The 22,615-nt window shown below is 35.6% G+C and overlaps 1 protein-coding gene across 1 annotated transcript in view; it reads left to right on the top strand.

Moving 5' to 3' along the window:
- The window catches only part of LOC139150487 (GTP cyclohydrolase 1-like), a 38,866-nt gene continuing 16,251 nt past the window's right edge, over positions 1 to 22,615 (top strand). Inside the window, exons 1-3 of the mRNA XM_070722878.1 lie at positions 1 to 524; positions 15,162 to 15,271; positions 20,638 to 20,693. Of these exons, the coding sequence (XP_070578979.1) occupies positions 131 to 524; positions 15,162 to 15,271; positions 20,638 to 20,693 (560 nt within the window). The 5' untranslated portion in view covers positions 1 to 130. The remainder of the gene's footprint in view (positions 525 to 15,161; positions 15,272 to 20,637; positions 20,694 to 22,615) is intronic.

Genomic DNA, 22,615 nt, shown 5'->3' with positions numbered 1-22,615 from the left:
ATAATTACTATGCTCATGTATTCATTCAGTTGATTTCATCAGAGTATTATTATTTGGCGGCAACAGGCGTCCGGTCCCACCGTGATAGCAGAGGCTTCCTGCGTGCGCTAACGTCCACAAGCTTAGTACAATGACCAGTTTTGAATACAGACGATCGTCTCTTGAGGACGATCATATGGACACGAACAAAGTGACAGGAGAGACAGAGCTAGACCTGAAAATGCAGGCACGAAGGTTCAAGCTGGTTCCCAACTCGAGTTTTGATTCTGATCATGTTGCCAATGGCATTCAGCCAGACCGGCAAAGAGCCCGAAAGAAGTCCATCGATCGTGATGACGGGTTAGTTGCGACAAGGCGAGATTCGGGGTCGACCGAGTCTAAGATACCGACCATGGAGGACAGTTATCGAAGCCTTATAAAAAGTATTGGGGAAAACCCTGACAGACAGGGACTTCTAAAAACTCCGGAAAGAGCTGCCAAAGCATTGATGTTCTTTACTAAAGGATATGAAGAAAAAATAGATGGTGAGTATCGAACGTGTCCGCACTTCAAGTCCTTCTCACAGCCGTTCGGCTTACTGCATGTATAGGGCCCTGAGATTGAAGTAGACCAAAATATGCAATCACAGTTACCTGAGTGCCAGTGTATCTATTACCATACCTGTAAACAATAGGCGAGCGGGAGGCGGATCCGAGACATTGGAGAAGCAATGTGTATCTCCTTACGCTGGGAAGGGAGTACATGTCTGCTACATTCGTAAGAAGTCGGCAATGCAATTGAAGATGGGGGAAATATGCTGAAGTGTCTTAGTACCGTACGGGATAGTTTTTCAGAGATGAAAATATTCTTCATTACAATAAGACCATGGAGCTTAGCTCCATTGTAAGATTATACAGTAACTACTTGAACAAGGTTCATGTTCTTATTGTCATTTAGATTACTACTGAATATGTTTGTTGGGGTCACGATTGAACCCAATATTAAAAGAAGTACCATAACTATGAACTAAATCTATGTATCCTGGTAAATAAAGGCATAATTTGAACAGTGTAAAACTGAAAAGAATGTATTTAAAAACTTTGAAAATAAAAAACAAAACAAAAAAGTAGCGTGAACAAAGATCATGAGTGTATACATACCATGGAATACTACAAGTACATATGAAGGCCTGTACAAGCACGGTTACGAGAGAATGTAAACAAATATAAAATGCAGGATTGTAAAATGTTGCAAGATCATTATAAAGCAATGCTCATACTAAAACAGAGAGTGGGAGAAGCATGACTCTGAACCTGTTGGCTTGCAAGACAGGTAACTACATTTCAACGTGGAGCTACCAAAAGAGTACCTCCATGGTTTCAAACTGCCCATCACTAGTCACATGGTCCTGGCCGTATGATAGCAATAACTGCCTTGACACTGACTATGATCGTACATGTAAGCATGATGTAAGCATCAAACTTTGACTTTTAGAGAATTTAAGTAAAACAAAAGAAGTAAAGTGTTAAGAACTAGTTAGATGCAATAGTCTTCACCCTTGGCTTGTAGTGCATGACCTCTGGCATTTAAAAACTTGTCAAGATGTTAATAGTTTAACCTATAGTAAACACCTGGGCATGAGGGCTATCGTGGTCGTTTATTACCCCAAGGGGCCAAGCTTTACCAGAAACACATTGCTATTCCCAGAGGCCGTAGGCCAAGGGGTACTGTGATGTATTTCTGGTAACACAAGGCCACAAGTCAAAAAATTGACTGAAAATAGGAAAAATTGCAAAGTTGTCTTCTCATTCAGAAACGTCTGAGTGCTCTGAAACTTGGTATGCATGTTCATAGGGGTAAACCTAGTTGTGTTCAGATTGAGGTGAAATTTATGTTATTTGGATGTTGCAAATAACCAGCTTTTCATCATTTACAAGTATGCAGAATGACAAATACATACAAACAAAACTGTCACATCTACAGATAGTGAACTTAGCCCCCTTAATCCAGTAAGGTCAGGCTGTGAATCACAAAATCTTACATCTTCTTGGATGGAGAGGTCAGTTTTCTTTAGAAAAAAAAGCTGAAATTGCTTTGGAATTCGGTTTGCAGGGTTTTATTATTTTACATTTTCATATTGTATTTTTATGGACTTGTTTCCCTGTTGGATCAAATAATGTCTTTCAGACAAATCCCTGGTTTGATGCTTTTAAAATTTGTTCGCAGGGCCGCAAAATAGATGGTCATATCTGATATGCTACAGGCTCTAAAACTACAAGAATTGGTATATGTACATCACTAATATCAGTCAGATTTTAAATTTGGAAAGATACAGAATTAATAGTGTTGTGCAAGGTAGCGTCCATCAAGGCAGTAACATATCTAGCATAGAATCACAAGGTAGACAGTGCATGTTTTTGTGACTCAAAGTAAAGATAATACATCATCATCTGTATTTTATATATTAGTGATGATTTGTACAGGAAAAGAACCAAAGACTTCCGAGCTAGTAATAAGTTTTCTTAGATTATTATTGCACAATGAATTACCAAATATTGGTGACATAAATTCCATTTACTGGCAATACAATGTCACAAGAGGACATCTTTACTTTGGTAGATCAAACAATCATGTCAGAATCAACAATTAGATCACGTAACGTAATTAAAGAGACCTGAATAATTTTGGTGCTGTTATGTTTTCCCATAAAATGTGCATACCAGTATGTCTTTGTTGTCATATCAATGTGGACACTATTGGACTTAAACCTTTGGTGCCTTGCAATATTATGGTTCTATCATAAACATATCTTACATTCTGTCCATCTGAATATGCAATGTTGTCAATTTTCCACAAAGTGTGGATTAAATGTGAACCAATCATGATGAAGAGCAATTATATAGGTGCTTACAGGGAGGCAGAACAATGTTCTCAAGATTTTCATAAACTGCAACACCAAACTTTATTGTTTTAACCACAGACTGTAGAGTTGGGGTCTATATTGTAACATACATGTATCAATGGACCCTCCCAGACCGTTACATATCATAACAAATTGACAGCTTACATATTTTGATATTCCCACAGACTAAAGGCTTGGAGAATCATGTGTCATGCTTTATTGATTTATACATTGTGGGGAGAAACTTTCACTTTCAATCTATTGGTTCTTGCGCAATGTTTTCAATGATGTTTTGGGTTGTTGACCGTCCCACTTGTAGTTAACCAACAGCAACATGTTCAGATTACAGTATATTTAATTGGATGGACAATAAATGTTTTTTAAGATTTCTAGAGAGAATATGTTGTTAGGAATAACTAAATTTTTGTACATTTTAAGACCCAGAAACCCAAAAATAGAAGGGGTTATCAACAAGGAAATTCGCTATTGCCAGTTTTACTGGTAGGGCAGCCTGCAGCCTACAATTGCATTGTTAGAGTGCAAGATGTTGAACTGGCTGGATAATTAGAGAGATTCTTTTAGAGTTCTAGAAGAAACATATGTTATTAAAATTATCTCATGGAAATTTTGATAGTTTTTTAAGCTCACAAACAAAAAAAAATGTGATAGGTATTTATATCTATAAAATACAGTGCCGGTTGGCTGTTCACACCCTAATGGTACATGGCTGTTGATGCCAGGTGTCAGTAGACTTGACCCAGTGTTTTCGTTAAAGGGCAGTAAAGACACGTAAATATAGAAATAACGGACGACGCGCTGACCATTTACGTTTATTTATGGGCAAAGGTGTGAGGAAAGCCAAAAATTAACGGGCTCAGCAAGCCTCGCCCGTTAATTTGGCTTTCCTCTTGCCCGCGCCCATAAATATATGTTAATGGTCAGTGCAGAGTCTATTATTTCAATTGTATTATCAACGCAACCCGAAAAAACGTCAAAATTTCCTGTGCGAATGACAACGGGGCCCCAGAACCTGTCAGTGAGTAGTGCGCGTGTTGCAAAAATTTGCAAATTTTTTTGAAAAAAGCGTCTAAACTTTGCCCACAAATTCTCCATTTTACTTTGTGGTTGATTATGATCTTTGTACAAATCACAATTTTCGTTTTAGCCGTAAAGTTACTGTGTTTACGATATTATTCATATTCATGGGCATGAAAACAAACCATTACTATGTATTTGTGGGCAGTCACGTGGTTCAGCTCGACCTTAAAACACAATGGACAAGGCATGGTAATATAATGTTATTTATCTTAGTTCCCTAGTCATTTTAGTTCCCCTTGGTATATCAATGCAATCAGATAAGGGACAGCAGAAATGTTTACCAGCATTCTCAAATCATTTACCAATGTTCCCCAACTGACCATGATCATGTGCGGAGGCTTCATACCAATTTGAAAATGACCTTTAGCATCAGGCAAACCTGCCTAGATTAAAACTCCTTTAAAATGAATTAACCAATCAAGATTCAGCCAGGAGGTAAGGAAGGCAAATGAACATAGGCTAAACATACTAATTTCTGTGGCGTACATGAAAGTTTATCATACAAAATACTATATGTGTAAGAAAACTACAATTACTCTACAATTACAATTACTGTATAAGACTCTAACAAGGCCCAAGTTCTGCCTTTCCATGCAAATTGCCAACAAACATTGCATCTTCTGTGTTAGAGTCCAGCAGCAAGAGCAAAGTATCAAGACTATACCATAAACACATCCCTACAACGTAAATGAAACTCCAATCCCCCCGAAACTATTAAAGGACATGCCAGGTAATGTAACCACAGTCAGTAGAACTGCCATCTATGATATAATGTGTGAATAATATTCTGGTAGAACATCTGGAAAAGTACTTGAAGGGAGAACAGAACAGAGGAGTGTGAAAATCTATGAAGAGCATCACTCTGCCAGTCTCCCAACAATTTGCCATGGAATACCACATTGCAGTGCCCATGAGATCCCTTCTACAAAAGCTGTAGGTAGTAGAGTAGTGCTGGTGTAATGCTTTTGAAGTTACTTGCCGAATATGGTGATGATTTTTAGTGAGCATGCGCTATGTTGACATAATAATTTGCATTCTGGCAGATATAGCTTATGGCTTTGTTGCTTGCCTACAACATGTGTTACATAGCAGAAAAGTCACAGATGCCATTTAACTCTGCCCTGCCATTTCTTTGGCACTTGTTTTGGCAGAATCTTTGTTAATGGGATGATAGCTGCCAACAGTGTTGCCTGCTGACAGTGATGACAATGTTCTGTGAGAGCTTAATCCTTTTTCTCCCAAGTTGTATTTATTTCCATGGTTTGTCTATGGAGCCTGGTAGAAAGAGGATTAAACGTGGCTTCAATCGAAAAGATATACTGCATTTATTTTACTACAGTGCGTTTCACCTAAGTACCGCAACTCAGCGTATGAGACGGACACAATCCACGTACAAAACACACGATTGGCTTGGGTATCACGGACACATTTCAAAGCCACCGACTCGTCGATTAATTGCAGTAAACCAGCATAGGGCAGCTGCTGTCTAGACTGAGAGATAAACAGTTGACTAGACTTGATCTACAATGTAACTGTTTCTTTACAATTTCAGCTAAGAGTTCAAGAGGTGAAGGTATTCTCAACAGAAACTAACTAAAAAGCCACACATTGTAGATAAAGTGTATCTCTCAGTCTAGACAGAGCGGCTGCCCATGCTGGTTTACTATAATTGATCAATGAGTCGGTGACTTTCAAATGTGTCGTGATACCCAAGCTTATCGTTTGTGTTGTACGTGAAATGTGTGCGTCTCATATGCTGAGTTGCGGTACCTAGGTGAAACGCACTGATTTTACTAACTGCTGTCCATACAGATAAAGCTGAAAGAAGTGATTAAAAACAAATTGTTGAATTAATTTGTTTATCTTGCTCCATACAGAAAACAAAATTCACACAAGCATTTCAAATCTGTCATAATTGGCTTGGGAAAAACAACTGCCAATTTTTTTTTTTAAAATGGCACCTTTATCAGCAGCTTGACAAATCTTGCCTCCCGTCAATGCTGATTATATTATGTAGGAAATGGGAAACCATTGAAATGTTCCATCACACACGTATGCTGTATATTTTTCATTCACTGTACCACATGGCAGAAAATTAATTCACAAAGACTATTCAAATCTAATGAGCCATTTCTTTGAGATTCTTATTGCAATGTCACTTTTATAAGCAGCAATTTTGTAGGCAGGATGATAGCCGCCGATAAAGTTATACACCGTCAATGACAACATTGATTTGTGGGGACCGGGAAGCTGACAGTGACAAGGCTTAAATCACAAAAATATGTTGTTTTAATTTAACTTGTGATCCATGCAGAAAACGAAATTCAAAGAAGCAATTGAAAAGGAAAATAACGCTGAATCAATTTTATTTAACATACATACTCCATACAGAAAAATTCGGAAAAAGGGATTCTAAAAAGGGATTCTTATTTGTCATATTTTGTTTAGAAGACACAACTTAAAAACACCAAAATGAATGTCCATATTAATCAATAGCAACTTTATCGACAGATGGAGCTGCGGACAACATTGTCTCTCTCAATGGTGGTCATATTCTATGAGGGCTTATGTAAGCAACAGGTAGTGGTAAAGCTGCTCCTGAATTCTTGGAACTACTGCGTGTTACATGTACATCTAGTTTCTTTTGATCTTTTGATTGAGAATGATTCTCTATATTAACCACATTTTTCATTACAAAGACTGTCAAGTATTTGATGAAAATCTCTTAATGTAGTGTCATTACATTTAAATGTTCTGATCATTCAGATGTTTTGCAGTATAGATAGAATAGAAATAATGTCATAGAAACACATGTACTCAAATGTCAAAGTCGCCATTTTGTGACCGTAGTCGGCAGGGAACTTCATCATTGGCACAAGACCAAAAGTTAAGTGCTAACGGCCATAAAGCTACTTGTAATTGTAGGAAAGTAATGGGAGGAAAAGAAAGAGGAGGGTACAAAGGTTGTTGCCTAGGATAGAAAAGGACAACAACAGAGCAAGCAGAAATGATTGCAGAAGATGGAAAATGTTATGTATCTCTTTATTTTAGATAAAATGATTTGGGGGGGGGAGGCAAAAAAGTTGATTATTTTCACTTGAGGATTCCCTTCCTGTTTTGAAACTAATATTCATATATCTGATTTCCAGGCTCTGAAACTTTAAGATCCATGTGAGACTTTGAAATGGTATTCAATAAGATGATAAGCAGCTTTGACAGATATTTGATCATTTGAATACTGTCAAATTATAATTCAGTTCAGCCAACATTGTCCGATTGGAAACTATGGTCAGGAAGAAGGTGTTAGAAAAAATCATTTTATACAACTTGAAAAGTAATGTGGATATACCAGAGTTTTAAAATCTTACAGGGATGAAACATAATATTTCAAGAAAGCAGACAAGAACTTAAAAGATGACAGAGATCAGTTAATATTATATAGGGCTCAGCCCTTTGTGTCGTGCCAGGGGTTAAGATTGGCAATGTTATTTGTATTAATTCATGATAAAATAGAATTAATTGTTACTTCTTGTACATTTGTATGACAACTATGCCCAGTTTCCCTTTGATGAAAGCAGTTCACATACGTACATGACGTCAAACCCTTCAGCAGTGCAGGTATAGATTTTCTGTAATGTGTAAAAATGTTGGACAAAAATGGGCAATTTTTACCATGATAACAGCCTATTGTGTCAAACAAGGGACGTATTATGCCACCATTATCATTGCAATGGTAACCACACTGCCCACCTTCCACTTGCAAGCTGAAAACTATAGCGTTCCGTCTAAAAACTGGCAATTTTTGAGTCTAGTTATTGACACAGGGGGTGCTTTTCTAAAACTCAATCCCAGCATTCTGTGCGTATGCCCCGTTCATATGCACGACAGATTTCTCCCTTTCTCTATTTTTTATGCATGATATTAATGATATTTTGTATCAGCGACAAGGTGGATAATAACACTTACTGGCTAATAAAAGAGATATATTTTATAAATGGCATATATATTATAAGATAATTATTTGCCCGTTTCGTATTTGTTTATTTACGAGGACTCAAAAAGAACATGGCAGCGCCCATGAAAGTAGGGTTCACTTCCGGTTACTCGCATAGTATATTATGAATCTGCGCATGCGTAGTCAGTAAGCTGCTGGCGCAACTATTATTGATAATGTTTTTGCTAGGAATTATATACTCCCATGACTGTGCATTTAGCAACTTATAAGTAGACTTATAATAGAATACAAGAGCAATGAATGGAGAATGGGGATATAGTCAATCATTACTTCATGTACAAAGCAGGCTCCATGATATAGAGTGTTATTCAAACAAATCCATCTGTTGGAATAATTCAACATCTCTATTTAAGGTAGTATGCACCACGAAAGTGAAAGGCCTAAACTTTTGCTTAAACTTTATTCAAGGAACAGTTCAACCATTCTCTTTCAAAATCAAGAATAAAAACCAGGGGTCATTTTGCAAATTTTGGTATTAGAGAAACAAATTACTGATATTTGAAATTCAGAATCCCTATGTTAACTCTGGAGAAAAATCAAATTTTTGATTTTCAAAAAAACCAAGACAGTGAAATGTTTTCTTACACAAAGAGCTTTAAAATGAACCCCTTAGAAGTGGTCGATCAGAAAAGAATTGTGAAAGTTTGAGAGACCCACTATCTGTCCCCGAGGCCTATTCTACCTTAAAATTTGCATTTCTGCTTTGATTGTAGAGTTTATGGTAACTTTTAACTTTGAAATTTACGGAGGACAACATGTGATTTATGGTGATGGGGTGTACTGGTTATAAGCAATGTTAAAGGTAGTGAAATTGATCCCAGGGATCAAGTTTGTTCTTGTCTTTAAGAGGATTATGAAGGTGTCATAGCCTTTTGTTTTCCATTGAAATTATAATCTAGTAAGTAAATTTCCTGGCAAGACAATCCGATGCCTGAATCAATTGCCTCTAAGATCAATATTTGAAGAGCTGTAAAACTGTAAAACTGAATTCAATCTTGTCACATGTATCAGGTAATGACATACTCAGACAAGCATAGTCTCTCACATTCAAACTCTCAGGATGAATTTGAAAATATTGATCCATCAATCAGTTTAAGTAGAGTGATGCAATCTTGATACCAAATATTGTTCAATGTCACACAGTGAGACACAATAATATTCTAAGAGCATGTCAAAAAAGGGGGTAGTGAAAAATGTTGAACATTTGATTGAATCAATGTTCATATGAGCTTCACAAGGTGGCTTTGGTTTGTGAAAAGCTTTCATTTTTTTCGAATTTCCCTAACCCTGCATATAATATGAGCTCTACAACAGAATTTCAACTTTTCCCAATCTCTGAAATTAGATGATACTCATACAGTGAGATATGTATGCGTGTAAAATAGCTCACCTTCTGAACTTGTCGCCAAAATTATCCATTCTTTGGATATCTCCTAAACCAATGCAACAATTACAGACAGTTGTAAATTATAATGGGGAATCTACTCCATATTGGTCATTTTAAACCATCACTGTCACCATGCCATTTGATTTTGTATTAGTAATTCCTTTCAAAGTTAGTATTTTGGTACGTTACCCTCTATATTTACAGTGTATGTATCAGTATGTGAGTAGATGTGTATGTACCCGTATGTATACTATGTGTGCGAAAGGGGTGGATTTGTGTATGTGTAATATATAATCCTTTATTGAATTTTCTTCTGTTGGTGAGGATTCTGGATTAAAATGACAATAAAGGTTTCATACAAAGAAAGTATCAATCTCAAATGCTACAAAAAATAAATAACATGTACAAAAAGACATGTGGATGCAAAAAATATGTATTAATATGTACATATTAATTTTCTCCTACACCATTGCAATATTTTCAGTCTGAATGATAAGAAGAATTTAATTTTCCCAGCAAAATTGCAAGACCATGAAAATATTACTGACAGAATAATAAACTGGCCTTTGCTTGAACATAATGTCATACAAATGTATCCAATCAGATAATCAGATCCAGCTCTTTCTACTCTTGTAAAATCAGCTTTTTCTGGATTTCATATTGTGTCTTTTCAATCACCAACCAATGAACTACCCACAAGGTAGGCCTACTATTGTCACCCTCTGATATTTAATCTGATTTTCAGTAATTTAAAGTAGATTTGATTAAAGGGTCCTGACGTCAAGCGTGACATCTCATGTCGGGAGATATTTAAACAGGCTTGATTGTTGCTTCCTGCTTCCTGCTCTCTCCATCAATGCTTCCATTAGGTAACTCCATCACTTCCTTAGTTACCGTAAATGGTTGTTGGTTACATCTTTGTGAGAAAAATCATGATGCTTCAGCTACCCAACCTATATATATATATATATATATATATATATATATATATACACACACACACACACACACACACAAACACACACACAAACACACACACACAAATGAATGTAAAATACAGTGGCTTGTATGTACATGTATACTATTTTAGACCTACATGTAATATAGACATGCTAAAAATAATTTCACTAAGCGAAGTGGACAAATATACTGCTGACTGTTCCTCTTGATTTCTTTGCCCTAAGTACTGATGTGATTCGATGTAGCCAATCACAGGCAAGAGCTGTACACTTATATACCAGTAACTATGAATACATTATCATAAGCTATATACTCTCATACAATTACTCAAAACTTGTGCCAACTGTCTGCATTGAATTTTCACAGCTACAGACGTGAAATAAAAGCAATAAGAACACAAGGGACCATCAACAGAGTAATTCAACAGTGATATTGATAAAACCATACATTTTACTAAACATAACCTCAAATACACTTTAGTATGAAATGTAATTTAAAAAGATACATACTGATGTTACATGGAATAAAGTAAACAGAAATGTTGGATGTAGATGAGTAATTTAAGCCAAGTACATTAGTGTGTGTGAATATCACCCCACAAATTGAACATATACCATTGGATTTTTGGGCGTTGGGAACAAGTAAACATAAATACTCCTTGAATTTTTGATGTACCCTAGCTGAGTGTCACTGATAGTGTACATATCATGATGATATATTTTGGTATGTGCCAGTTTGTTTTGTTTTGCTCGACCAAGTGGTATGTGAGATATTGAATGTATTACTGTAACATTTTCTGTTCTGCTGTCAAGGACACTTTGAGGTAATTTATAAACCACTCACAGCGATGGTATACCACAAGATTTTGACCAGTTCACAACTTATATGCACAAGCAAAAGCAAGTGCATGTATGAAGTGAACTGGGCAAAACTGAGAAGTATACCGTCACTGGGTGTGGTTTGTTGCTATTATGTCATACATTTTTATTTTCTTTTCTTTTATTTTATTTTATTTGCTCATCTACAGCGCCAACAGGCAGCCACTTACAGACAAGGAAATAAAGAAAAGGATAAAATACACTAAAATTTAAACAAACAAAAAGTACCCTAAACATCAAACAATGACAAAAACAAATTAACATGTCTTTTAAACGTTGAATGAGATTCTTCAAAAACATCGACATCGCAAACCTTATCAATCAAATCATTAAAAAGTCGTGACGTACGTCCAATCAGGCCATTTTTTGTAACATCAACTCTACAATAAGGGATGTGTAATAGAGGTCTATGTCTAGCAGAGTATCTAGGTACGCATAGACCATAAAAACCTGTACAATCTGTAGAGTCATAAGAAGATAAAAGGCATTTATGCACAAACATACAATCAAATAGTTTCCTACGTAAGAACAAAGGTTGAATTTTAAAAAGATTACAGAGCAAGTTATAGTCACAATTACACCAAGATGAAGAGTCACTGTGACATCCCTGTTTATGATGTAAATATCTAAGAAAACGTTTCTGAATTGACTCAATACGGTTTGCCTGACTGTCCGAGATTGAATTGAAAATAACTATTATATTCTAAAATTGGACACACCATAGTAATAAACAGATGTCGAAGGACAGCAACTTGAGTGATCAAATTAAGTACATATTGAAATGCTGGCATGGAATGTTAATAAAGGATTTTTGCCTTTGCCAAGTGTGCTACTATATCACGAATATAGCAGTAATTTTCACAACTTGACCAATCAGATCAGCTATATGTGGGCCATCAATATACTGAAATGATATAATACCCAATATGGCCTGTTCCTGTGTCATACCAGCATTAGTGCAATTTGTGCTGCATCAGACACAAGATAAAGTTTAATGTTTGATGCAGCACAAGTGACACTTATGCTGATATGATGCAGAAACAAGAGATATTAGTGAATTACCGATTTATCATACACCTATACTCATACATTTACAAATTATAGGAAAAACTGAAATGAAAGGCTGTACTTGTAATCTGTCTTTGTATAAATATGGAAATATTTATGTAAACTTACTTTATTCATAAATTATATGTTGCTGCTACTGACATACCACCAGTGATATTCTTCCTCATCTCACCAAATACAACAAGAAAAGTAAAATAGATAAAAAAGTCACACTGGCAGAGCTATCTATGGTCCAGTTTAACCCTTTGAGTGCTGTAATTGTTCCCAACGAAATTTTAGTGCAACGTTTTTACCAATATTTTTAAATTTTTCTGTAATTTTTTATAGTTTTGGACCAAATGGACCTAACATTTCATTGGCTACGGTTTGGCATCAAAATTTTGACAAATCTGAAAAAAATTAACTGAAGTATATTTCCTAAAAGAGACAAAAATTGACTTTGGCGCTCAAAAGGGTTAATATACTGACTAGTACGGTAACAAACAATGGGTATCCATCCAAAACTCTCTCTGCTTTAATTTGATCATGCCAGATCATCATACCACAGTGACCTTCCACCCACAAGAGACTGTGATCACATGTGAACAGAGAGTAGCAAGCATTTTGTTCATTTACTTTGAGAATACCAAGTCAACAGGTGTCATGCCTGCAATGTCACACTGTCTTGCCATGTGTTCACTACCTGCATGAAGGTAGATCATACTGTGCAACCCTTGAAATTTTTTCTGGAGGTTGTATAAAAAATGACAAAAACTTTAGTGGAAATACATGTACATTACAAGATTCAATACAGTCTTACTCAACTTACAGTATCTACCCAAAATATCTTTGTTCCTAAACACCCAACAAATTTTTATATTGGCAAAATTGCATCCATATTGTAGGTGGAGAGGAGTGATTTGGTTTGTTTTCTGCCCTTTACTCAAGTTGCAAATGTAGTTCAGGAAGACTCCATAATTGCTTACACTCAATGTGTCTATCTCAATGTTTTAATTAAACATCCTTTTCTCAGTTAGCACTCGTCTTACAGCTTTTAAATTTGATATTGAGCTTCCTCATTCAGTTGTATGAATGTTAGCCAAAAATTTACACACTCAAATTTTGTGGAGTTGTTCTTGTTTTTTGCCCAAATTAAAAAAAAATCACCTTTGTGAAAGAGTTTGTCCAATATCAATCAATTTGGCTTGTAAGTACTCAGTGATCACCTAGCATTCAGTTTGGTTCAAATGGTAATGAAATGTACGTAAGCAAACTTTGGGGCTAATTTTCTGATTTTGGTCAAAACACCACTGTCTGTATTCTTTGAAATTCAATGTGCAGATATTTAGGGATACTCTTATCATGTTCTTACAATATTAGCATAAAATTTACATATTAAAGTCTTTTGATAATGTTTGTTTAAGCTTTGCTCATTTTTCTTCAAATTTGTTTTAGTTTTCATGTAATAGAAATCAAATTTGGATTTGTAAGTTCCTTGGGATGACCTCATTCAGTTTTATTGAACTGATGATGACTTTTGCACATGCAGATTTTTTGGTCAAGTGTTCTCATATTTGGTTATAACATTGCCTTCTCACCTGTCATATAGCTTTCAAATTCAGTATGTAGCTTCTTATAGATGCATTTACTCAGTTGGCATAGATTTGCATAGATGTGATAAATGTCAGAGGTCACAGTTTTGCTGTCAGGTACAAACCATACAGCATACATACAACAGCTTATTATTGTAACTGATGAAAACTAGTTCACAAAGATACAATGAACGATTTGAGTAATTTAACATCAAATAGTACACATTCTGTTTACAGTTCATTATTATTTCACACAGTAAAAAACTCAATAAGAATGTAAAGTAAGTGTAATTAACATTTCACTAGTTGCCCTTTATTATAGAAATAACAGACTCTGTGCTGACCATTAACATTTATTTATGTGCGCGGGCGAGAGGAAAGCCAAAATTAGGCTCGGCTATCATTAACGGTTATTTGTGGGTGCAGGTGAGAGGAAAGCCAAAAATTAACGGGCGGGGCTTGCCGAACCTGTTAATTTTAGCTTTCCTCTCGCCCGCGCCCATAAATAAATGTTAATTGTCAGCGCAGAGTCTGTTATTTCCATTATATTATCAACAAACCCCAAAACTGTCAAAATTTACAAAACACTTCCGTGCGAACGACAACGGGCCCCCAGAACTTGTCAGTGAGTAGAGTGTGTGCCGCAAACATTTTGCAAATCCGGAGATTTTTTCGAAAAAAGTGTCTAAACTTGGCCTAAAAGTGCTCCATTTTATTTTGTGATTGATTATGATCTTTGTACAAATCACAATTTTCATTTTAGCTGTAAAGTTACTCTGTTTACGATATTATTCATATTCATGGGCATGTAAACAAACCATTACTGTGTATTTGTAGATAGTCATGTGGTTCAGCTCAACCAATTAAAATGCAATGGACAGGGCATGGTAATATAATATCTGTTTACTGTGGCCATAATGCATTCTCTAGCAAGTCACATTCACGAAATAAATATCATGTTTTATCTAGTGTTATGCTTGAAACTCATTTGTACACTAAGGCTTACAAATCATACACGTAAAGACTTTGTTGTTTTTTAAAGCACCTATGGGCAGTCTTTTTGGATATATGGCGCTATATAAATTTTTCATTTATTATTATTATCAGTGATCTGTACGTGAATATCTGCTCTGTTCTACATGAGACATGCCAGTGCCATAAAATGTTTCACTTTCTAGTTACAGATTCATCCCTCAGTTTCATATTTACACAGTTTCTACCAGTAGTTCAGCTATTGTTGCAGGCAATGAAAGAATTATAACTGATGAAAATCATCTAATCTCATCACATATTTTTTTTGCAGAAATTCTCAATGATGCTGTGTTTGATGAAGATCATGATGAACTGGTTGTTGTCAAGGATATAGAAATGTTCTCGATGTGTGAACATCACCTTGTTCCGTTTGTTGGAAAGGTAAAGTAATATATAATCTTTTTGTGAACATGGATGCAGAATCCAATTTAAGTACATGTACAGAAATTTCAACCTGTCACTTTTCAAGTGCATTAACTGTTTACAGTAAACAATTTTTCAATCAATTTTGTCATACACTGTAGAGTTGTGCTGCATATTGTACATACATTGTAATCTCTCAACCTGTGTATGGTAAAATTTGTGTTTTTGCAGGTGGAGCCAAAAGTGATATGCTAAATTAAAATGACAACATCCAAATCTTGTTAGCTGGTCAGTTGCAATTTAATACTATACACAGTAAACTATTTAAATTTGCATCATTATTGATTGAGGAATTAGCTTAACAGATAAGCTGAGAGTTAGAAAGGAAAGATGTTTTGGGGATGAACCTAATTAATTCTATGTGCTATTTCATAGGGATGATAATGAACAGAAATTAGCTGATTAACTGTTATGCTGCAATGACCAAGGTGGGGACAAAAATGCAAATATCATAATAAGTTTAGATGTGTGAAGACAGTTTAGAAATGTTAAAGTATGTTAAGCCGCCGGTCCTGACAACATCACAGGGTAACTTTTTAAAAATGTTGTATCCAATTGGCACCAATTTTGTCAAACTCTTCCAATTGTCACTTGACACTCATTCTGTTTGTCGCTACTGGAAAACAAGTTGTATCAAAAAGTATCAAAGCCAAAGAAACATAATGACTGCTGGTCTGTTGGACTCATCTCAATTCCAATGACAGGTCTGGAAAGAATCCCCAAATATTTGGTTTTTCAAACATTACAGGTATCAAGATCCACTGCAAATTTGCTTACTGCCAACATAGGAGTACAGAGGATGCAGTTCTTTATCTTCTGTTTACCCATACGCAACACCTTGGCCCTTCCAATGTGTCTGTCTTGATTTTATTTGTGGCTTCTAAAGTGCATTAATTACCAAGTACACAAGTGGTATAATCTAAGTAGGCCTGGTTTGATCAGGCAAAAATTATAGAAAGAAACATCGTTGCAAATGTATCGTATAATAAAATGTATGTAAAATGTAACAATAGACCTTCTGGTATCTTCAATTTTACTATGTTCAGTTTTAGTGTCTACCATACACAGATATCAGCATAGATTTCAGTATATTGTCAATTGAATTTGAACTCACAGTCTATAAGTACCTATGTCCATTTGACAAAGACATCAGCATTGACACCTGCTTGGCTAGTAAATGAAATTGATAATTTTCCAGGTGAACTAGTCTTGGCTTGATCACATGACACTGCCCTGCCACTTGTATTTGATAAGTGACTGACTGAATTTAATGACCTATCATTGCCCTTAATTGAAAGGAATGTCAAGAAGTAACACAAAATTAATGTACAAACACTAGTTGCTTTTCTGCATTTTTGTGCACACCAATATGTAAAAGTTAGCAATTTTCTGTACACATGTATAGATGTGTATATGCATGTATGTGTCTGTCCACCTCAAAAATTTGAGAATGCATGTATCAATTCAATATTTTCTTGGAGTATGTATCATCATTTTTAGATTGAAATTGTTCAAATAAAATTGCTTGTCCTAAACATATGCAAATGAGCTCGAAAAATATGAAAATGGTAAGAAATCATGACCTAAGGAACAAGTGGTCAGATTGTTCTGATATTTAATTTATAATTACCCTCAGTAGAATTTATTTTGTGTTTTATTTACAAAGCAATGTCTTCAATTGCATATATTTTGGGAAATATTTTCATTATTTGCATTCCTTTTAGAAAATAGAAATTAGAACTTCACATTTTATTGAAAACTACTTGTAAAAATACTGAATGTACCATATTTTATACAAATGCACAGGTAATAGCTACTTTAATTGATTATGATCAAAATGGAAGCCAATTGTTTTTGACGCTTTCCTTTTTAGCTCACATTTGGGCCAATGTGAGGTTATTGTATATTAAAGCTGAAATTGGTTGCCTCTGTATGTATGTATGTATGTATGTATGTACCTATAGTATGTCCGTCAACATCAAAAGCTTGCAAATCCCTGCACTTTTTAGCTTAAAGTATTTGATGTTTTGGCTATAGATGGGATTTTATGAAGTTTGCATTGCCAAAATTATGCAAATGAGCTTTAAAAATGTGAAAATAGTCAAAAATTAATAAGTCAAAAATCACTGTTTTGATTGCTTTGAAAATTTTTGTGCAAGTATCGTAGGGAAACCTTATGTATTTTATGAATATTGTGAAGATATCTTGAATTTGTATTTTTGCTGAATTTTTTTGGTTATTTTCCCCATTTTAAGTAAAAATTATTCTTCTCTGAAACCGCCTACCCAAATGCTCTCAAATTTGTATTGGATATTTGGAAGGGTGTTACCATTCTAAGTTGTTGAAATTCCAACAAAATTGGAAAAATTACTGTTTTTGGGCAATTTTTAGCTCATATTTGGTATGTATATGAATGCCAAAAGGAGCTTATATGGTGAGTCGGTGGCGTCTGCATGTATGTATGTATGTATGTGCTGATGTATGTCCGTCATACGCAAAGGCTCCCATACCGCCAAAGCTACCATCTCAGTATTTGGTGTACAGGTAGATGCAGGGGTTGAGATGTGACGTTGTTCAAATGAACATGTCAGTGTCAAAAATATGCAAATGAGGTAAGAAAAAGGGAAATCCTGCAAATGTGCAGGAGTTGTGGCATGCCAATGACTGAAACAGGCTACTCCACTGACCTTGAGTCATTTCCTGTCATTGTTTATGAACTGTTACATATTAACAGACCTTCTCAAACTAAGATGGACTAGCTGTGTTGAAACATTCTGTGCTATGCATGTTGCTAAAGTTGACCTCCAGTACCTAAAGTTTCAGACCTTATTTACTTTTGTCATTCTTGTTTTTCTGGTTTAAATATTTCTTGTTGTTTTTCTGGTTGTACTGTGCAGAAATCATTATCATAACATCGACGTAGAATTTTCCTGTACTGAACAGATAGAAACAACACTTATTGTTGATCTTTGGTACCCATACTGGTATGTACCAATTCTGATCAAATGTGAGCGACACCGTATAATTGCGGTATTTTTGTCCTTTCTGGTCAAAAAATCTTAAAGATATTTTCTTTTAAAACCGCTGGACAGACAGCTTTTATATTTGGTATACCACAGATGTCCAGAGATAACAATAGTTAGACATGTGAAGTTGTCCTGAAATACACAAATTTGTATTTTTAAAACAATGTTGTCATTTTTGGTCAAGAAAATTTGTTCTCAAAATTGCTTGTCTGATAGCTTTGTAATTTGGTATAAAAGTCCTGAGGGATTTATTAGATAAATTTTCTGCTCAAAGTGTTGGGAAACCCCCCAATTTGTATATTTTAGGTAATTTTCTCAGTTTGTGACCTTAAATGACATAAACCCAGGATATGTTGTGAGACAGTTTCGAAGGCTGTGAACGTAATTTTGTAATATTTGGTATCAATTTGTAGTAAAATTTGATCCAGAAAACAAAGCTGAGGTTAATTTTTTCATTGTGAACCAATTTTTTTCTGCCCAGTTTAAGCGATGTATTCATTACTTTGCTTCGATAAAGTTTGTGTGTGATGTATGATAGTGTGTGTACGAGCTGAGTGCCTTACGAACTCTACAGCGTGTGGCGGGGGCACAGTCAGAATTGTAACAAGATGGCTTGGTTATTGAACCAATCTTTTTAGTCCCCGCGGACGAAGTCCGGCGGGGACTTAAAGATTGGGTCCAGTCCGTCCGTCTGTGCGTCCGTCCATCAGTCATCAACAGTTTCTCAGACACTGCTGAACCAATTTTGTTCAAACTTGGCACAAAGGCATAGCACTATGACCTACAGATGCACATCGATTTATTTTGCGATACGATTCAATATGGCCGCAAGGTGGCCATATTTTTGCGATTTTTCATGTCTTTGAATATTAACTCAAACATCTGTGAATTGATTTTGTTCAAACTTGAGACAAAAAGAAAGCACTATGATCTACATGTGCATGTCAATTTATTTAGTGATACAATCGAATATGGCCGCGAGGCAGCCACATTTTTTGCGATTTTTTCATGTCATTGAACCATAACACAAACATCCATGAACTGATTACGTTCAAACTTGGCACAAAGGCAAAGCACTATGACCTACATATGCATGTTAAGTTATTTTGCGAAAAGTTCAAATATGGCCGCAAGGCGATCATTTTTTTTGCAATTTCTTTATGTCTTTGAACCATAAATCAAACATCTGTGAACTGATTTTGTTCAAATTGTGTTGAAATTTGCGTATTTGTATTTATGGGGCAATAAAAAGAAAAGTCTTCTCTCAGTGAGATTTGTTCACATTTTGTTGACATTTGCACATAACATTGCACGAATAATATTAGTTTGCAAATCATAGGCCTCATGCAATTTGCATCAAGGTAATTCCACAGCAACCAAGACACCAAAGATTATAACCAAGCAGACAAGTGGGGACTGTGTCATCAACGATGACTTGTTGAGATTGGGGATTTTGCCGAGCAGTTTTGTCTGTGGCTTCTCCACTAGGTGATTGGGTACGTACGTTGTGAGTTCGAACCTGATTGAAACCATCGTATTTTCCATGTAAGACACACAAGAACTGACGAGAAATTTGGATCCAGGATAATTCCAGATGTCATAATCACCCCCCCCCCACAGTGGAAGGCATTTCACTATCTTTAACTGACTCAAGTGCTGATTACATTTGAATGATAGCACTCATAGCATTAATTAGAAAATCCCCCAAGGTTGTAAATACCTTTCCTGCTGCCTGGCCATTGTAGCTCTTCATGTAAAGGGATATTCAGGAGGGGGTGGGGTCTAGAAGATTGATGAGGTAGCATTACTTGTTTAGCAGATACTTTGTACATTTTTTCCCCCTCTCTTTATTTTTTCCCCAATCTCCCACCTTTTCCTTTTGTCAAACCTTTTCTGGCTGATTTTTTTGTTGACATTTGCTTATGTATGTAGGATCTGCTTGTCCCATTGCTATAGAAGTTGATATGCATGTTCCTAAAGATGACCTCCAGTACCTAAGTTGCAGACCTTATTTGCATTTGTCATTCTTGTTTTTCTGGTTTAAACATTTCTTGAATGGACCAATTCAAACCGAATGTGAGCACATAGTGTCCTTGACGGTATTTTTGATAATGGTGTTTGGTACAGATAGATTGTATTTTGAAATAAACATCTGATCAGAAAACTTGATTAGCCTGACGTTGATATATTTGCTTTTGAAGTAAACATTATCATTTGATGAGCCATATGACAGCTACTGTGTCCTTAATTTATGCTTCACAGAAGTTTTACAGTGTTTGCATATCATCTGTATTGCAGGTTTCTATCGGTTATCTTCCAAATAAGAGGGTGATTGGTTTGAGTAAGCTTGCAAGGTGAGTACCACCAGGCCTCCTAGAGATACTTCATTCACTGCATCTAGGAACAATAATTTTATTGGTCTTTGCTCGTTGACTCCTTGTAAAACAGCATTTTTAGCTCACATTTGGTTACACCAATGTAAGTTTATCATATAAGCTGAAGTCGATGGCATCTGTATGTATGTGTGTATGTACGTACAGTATGTCGGTCAACATCAAAAACACGCAAACCGCTGCATGTTTCAGCTCAATGGTATTTGATGTGTGGATGCATCCTGGGCTATAGATGGGATTTTGTTCAAATGAAGTCTGCATTGCCAAAATTATGCAAATGAGCTTACAAAATGTGAAAATGGCCAAGAATTAATATCTCGAGAACCGCTGTTTTGATTGATTTGAAAATTTGTGTGCAAGTACCTTAGGTGAACCTTATACAGTTTTATGAATATTGTGAAGATATCCTTAATTTTGTATTTTTGCTGAATTTTTTGGTGATTTTTCTCATTTTCAGTAAAAATTCTTTTTCTCTGAAACCGCCAGCCCAATCACTCTCAAATTTTGGTTAGATCTTTGCGAGGGTGTTACTCTTCTAATTTGTTGAAATTATGACAAAATTAAGAAAATTACTATTTTGGAGCAATTTTGTCATTTTTGGTCAAAAAATCTTAAACAGTATTTTCTTTTTAAAACCCCTGGACAGACAGCTTTTATATTTTGTACACAGACGTACAGACATGACAATAGTCAGATATGTGGAAATTGTCCTGAAATATACAAATTTGTATTTTTAAGACAATATTGTCATTTTTGGTCAAGAAAACTTGTTCTCAAAATTACTTGTTTGATAGCTTTGTAATTTGGTATAAAGCCCCGAGGGATGTTATTAGATAAATTTTCTGCTCAAAGTGTTGGGAAACGCCCAAATTTGTATATTTTAGGTAATTTTCTCAGTTTGTGACCTTAAATGACCTACACCAACCCAGGATATGTTGTGAGACAGTTTCGAAGGCTGTGAACATAATTTTGTCATATTTGGTATCAATTGTAGGAAACTTGATCCAGAAAACAAAGCTGAGGTGAATTTTTTCCTTGCAGACCAATTTTTGCAACTTTTCTATGTAAGACATACAAGAACTGATGAGAAATTTGGATCCAGGATAATTCCAGATGTTGTAATCACCGCCCACATTGGAAGGCATTTCACCATCTGTAACTAACTTAAGTGCTGTTTACATTAGAATGATAACACTCATAGCATTAATTAAAAACTTCCCAAGGTTGTAAATACATTTCCTGTAATCTGGCGTTATGTAATACCAAGGGATGGAACATTTGATATTCAGGAGGGGGTAGGGTCCAGAAGATTGATGAGGTAGCATTACTTTTTACCAGATCCCTTGTACATTTTTTTACCCACTTCCACCTTTTCTTTTTATCAAGCCTTCTCTGTCTATTTTTTGTTGTGGACATTTGCTTATGTATTTAGGATCTGCTTGTCCCATTGCTATAGAAGTTGATATGCATGTTCCTAAAGATGACCTCCAGTACCTAAGTTGGAGACCTTATTTGCTTTTGTCATTCTTGTTTTTCCTGGTTTAAATATTTCTCGAATGGACCAATTCAAACTGAATGTGAGCACACTGTCCTTGACGGTATTTTCATTTATAGGATTTTGAATAAACTTATAAACTTAAACCAAAACTGATCACTAATTGGTCCTGTGCCTAAGCATTGGCATGAATACACTTAACCCTCACGTGCATTATTCCCATGATCACATAATGGACACAACTATGTGTTAGCACTCCACACCAGTCTGTGCACAGTCTCTCCAGTGGATTCAGTTGCTGCTTCTGACTTTTGCTATAAAATCAGGTGTCAGACAACACCCTTGCTGTAAAGAGTATTTGGAAATCAAATTTTCATCTCATGTTTGG

Source organism: Ptychodera flava, chromosome 14 (assembly GCF_041260155.1).
Source record: "Ptychodera flava strain L36383 chromosome 14, AS_Pfla_20210202, whole genome shotgun sequence".
Taxonomy (NCBI): domain Eukaryota; kingdom Metazoa; phylum Hemichordata; class Enteropneusta; family Ptychoderidae; genus Ptychodera; species Ptychodera flava.
The sequence above is the reverse complement of the archived record's forward strand: the minus strand, read 5'-3'. Positions and strand labels throughout refer to the sequence as shown.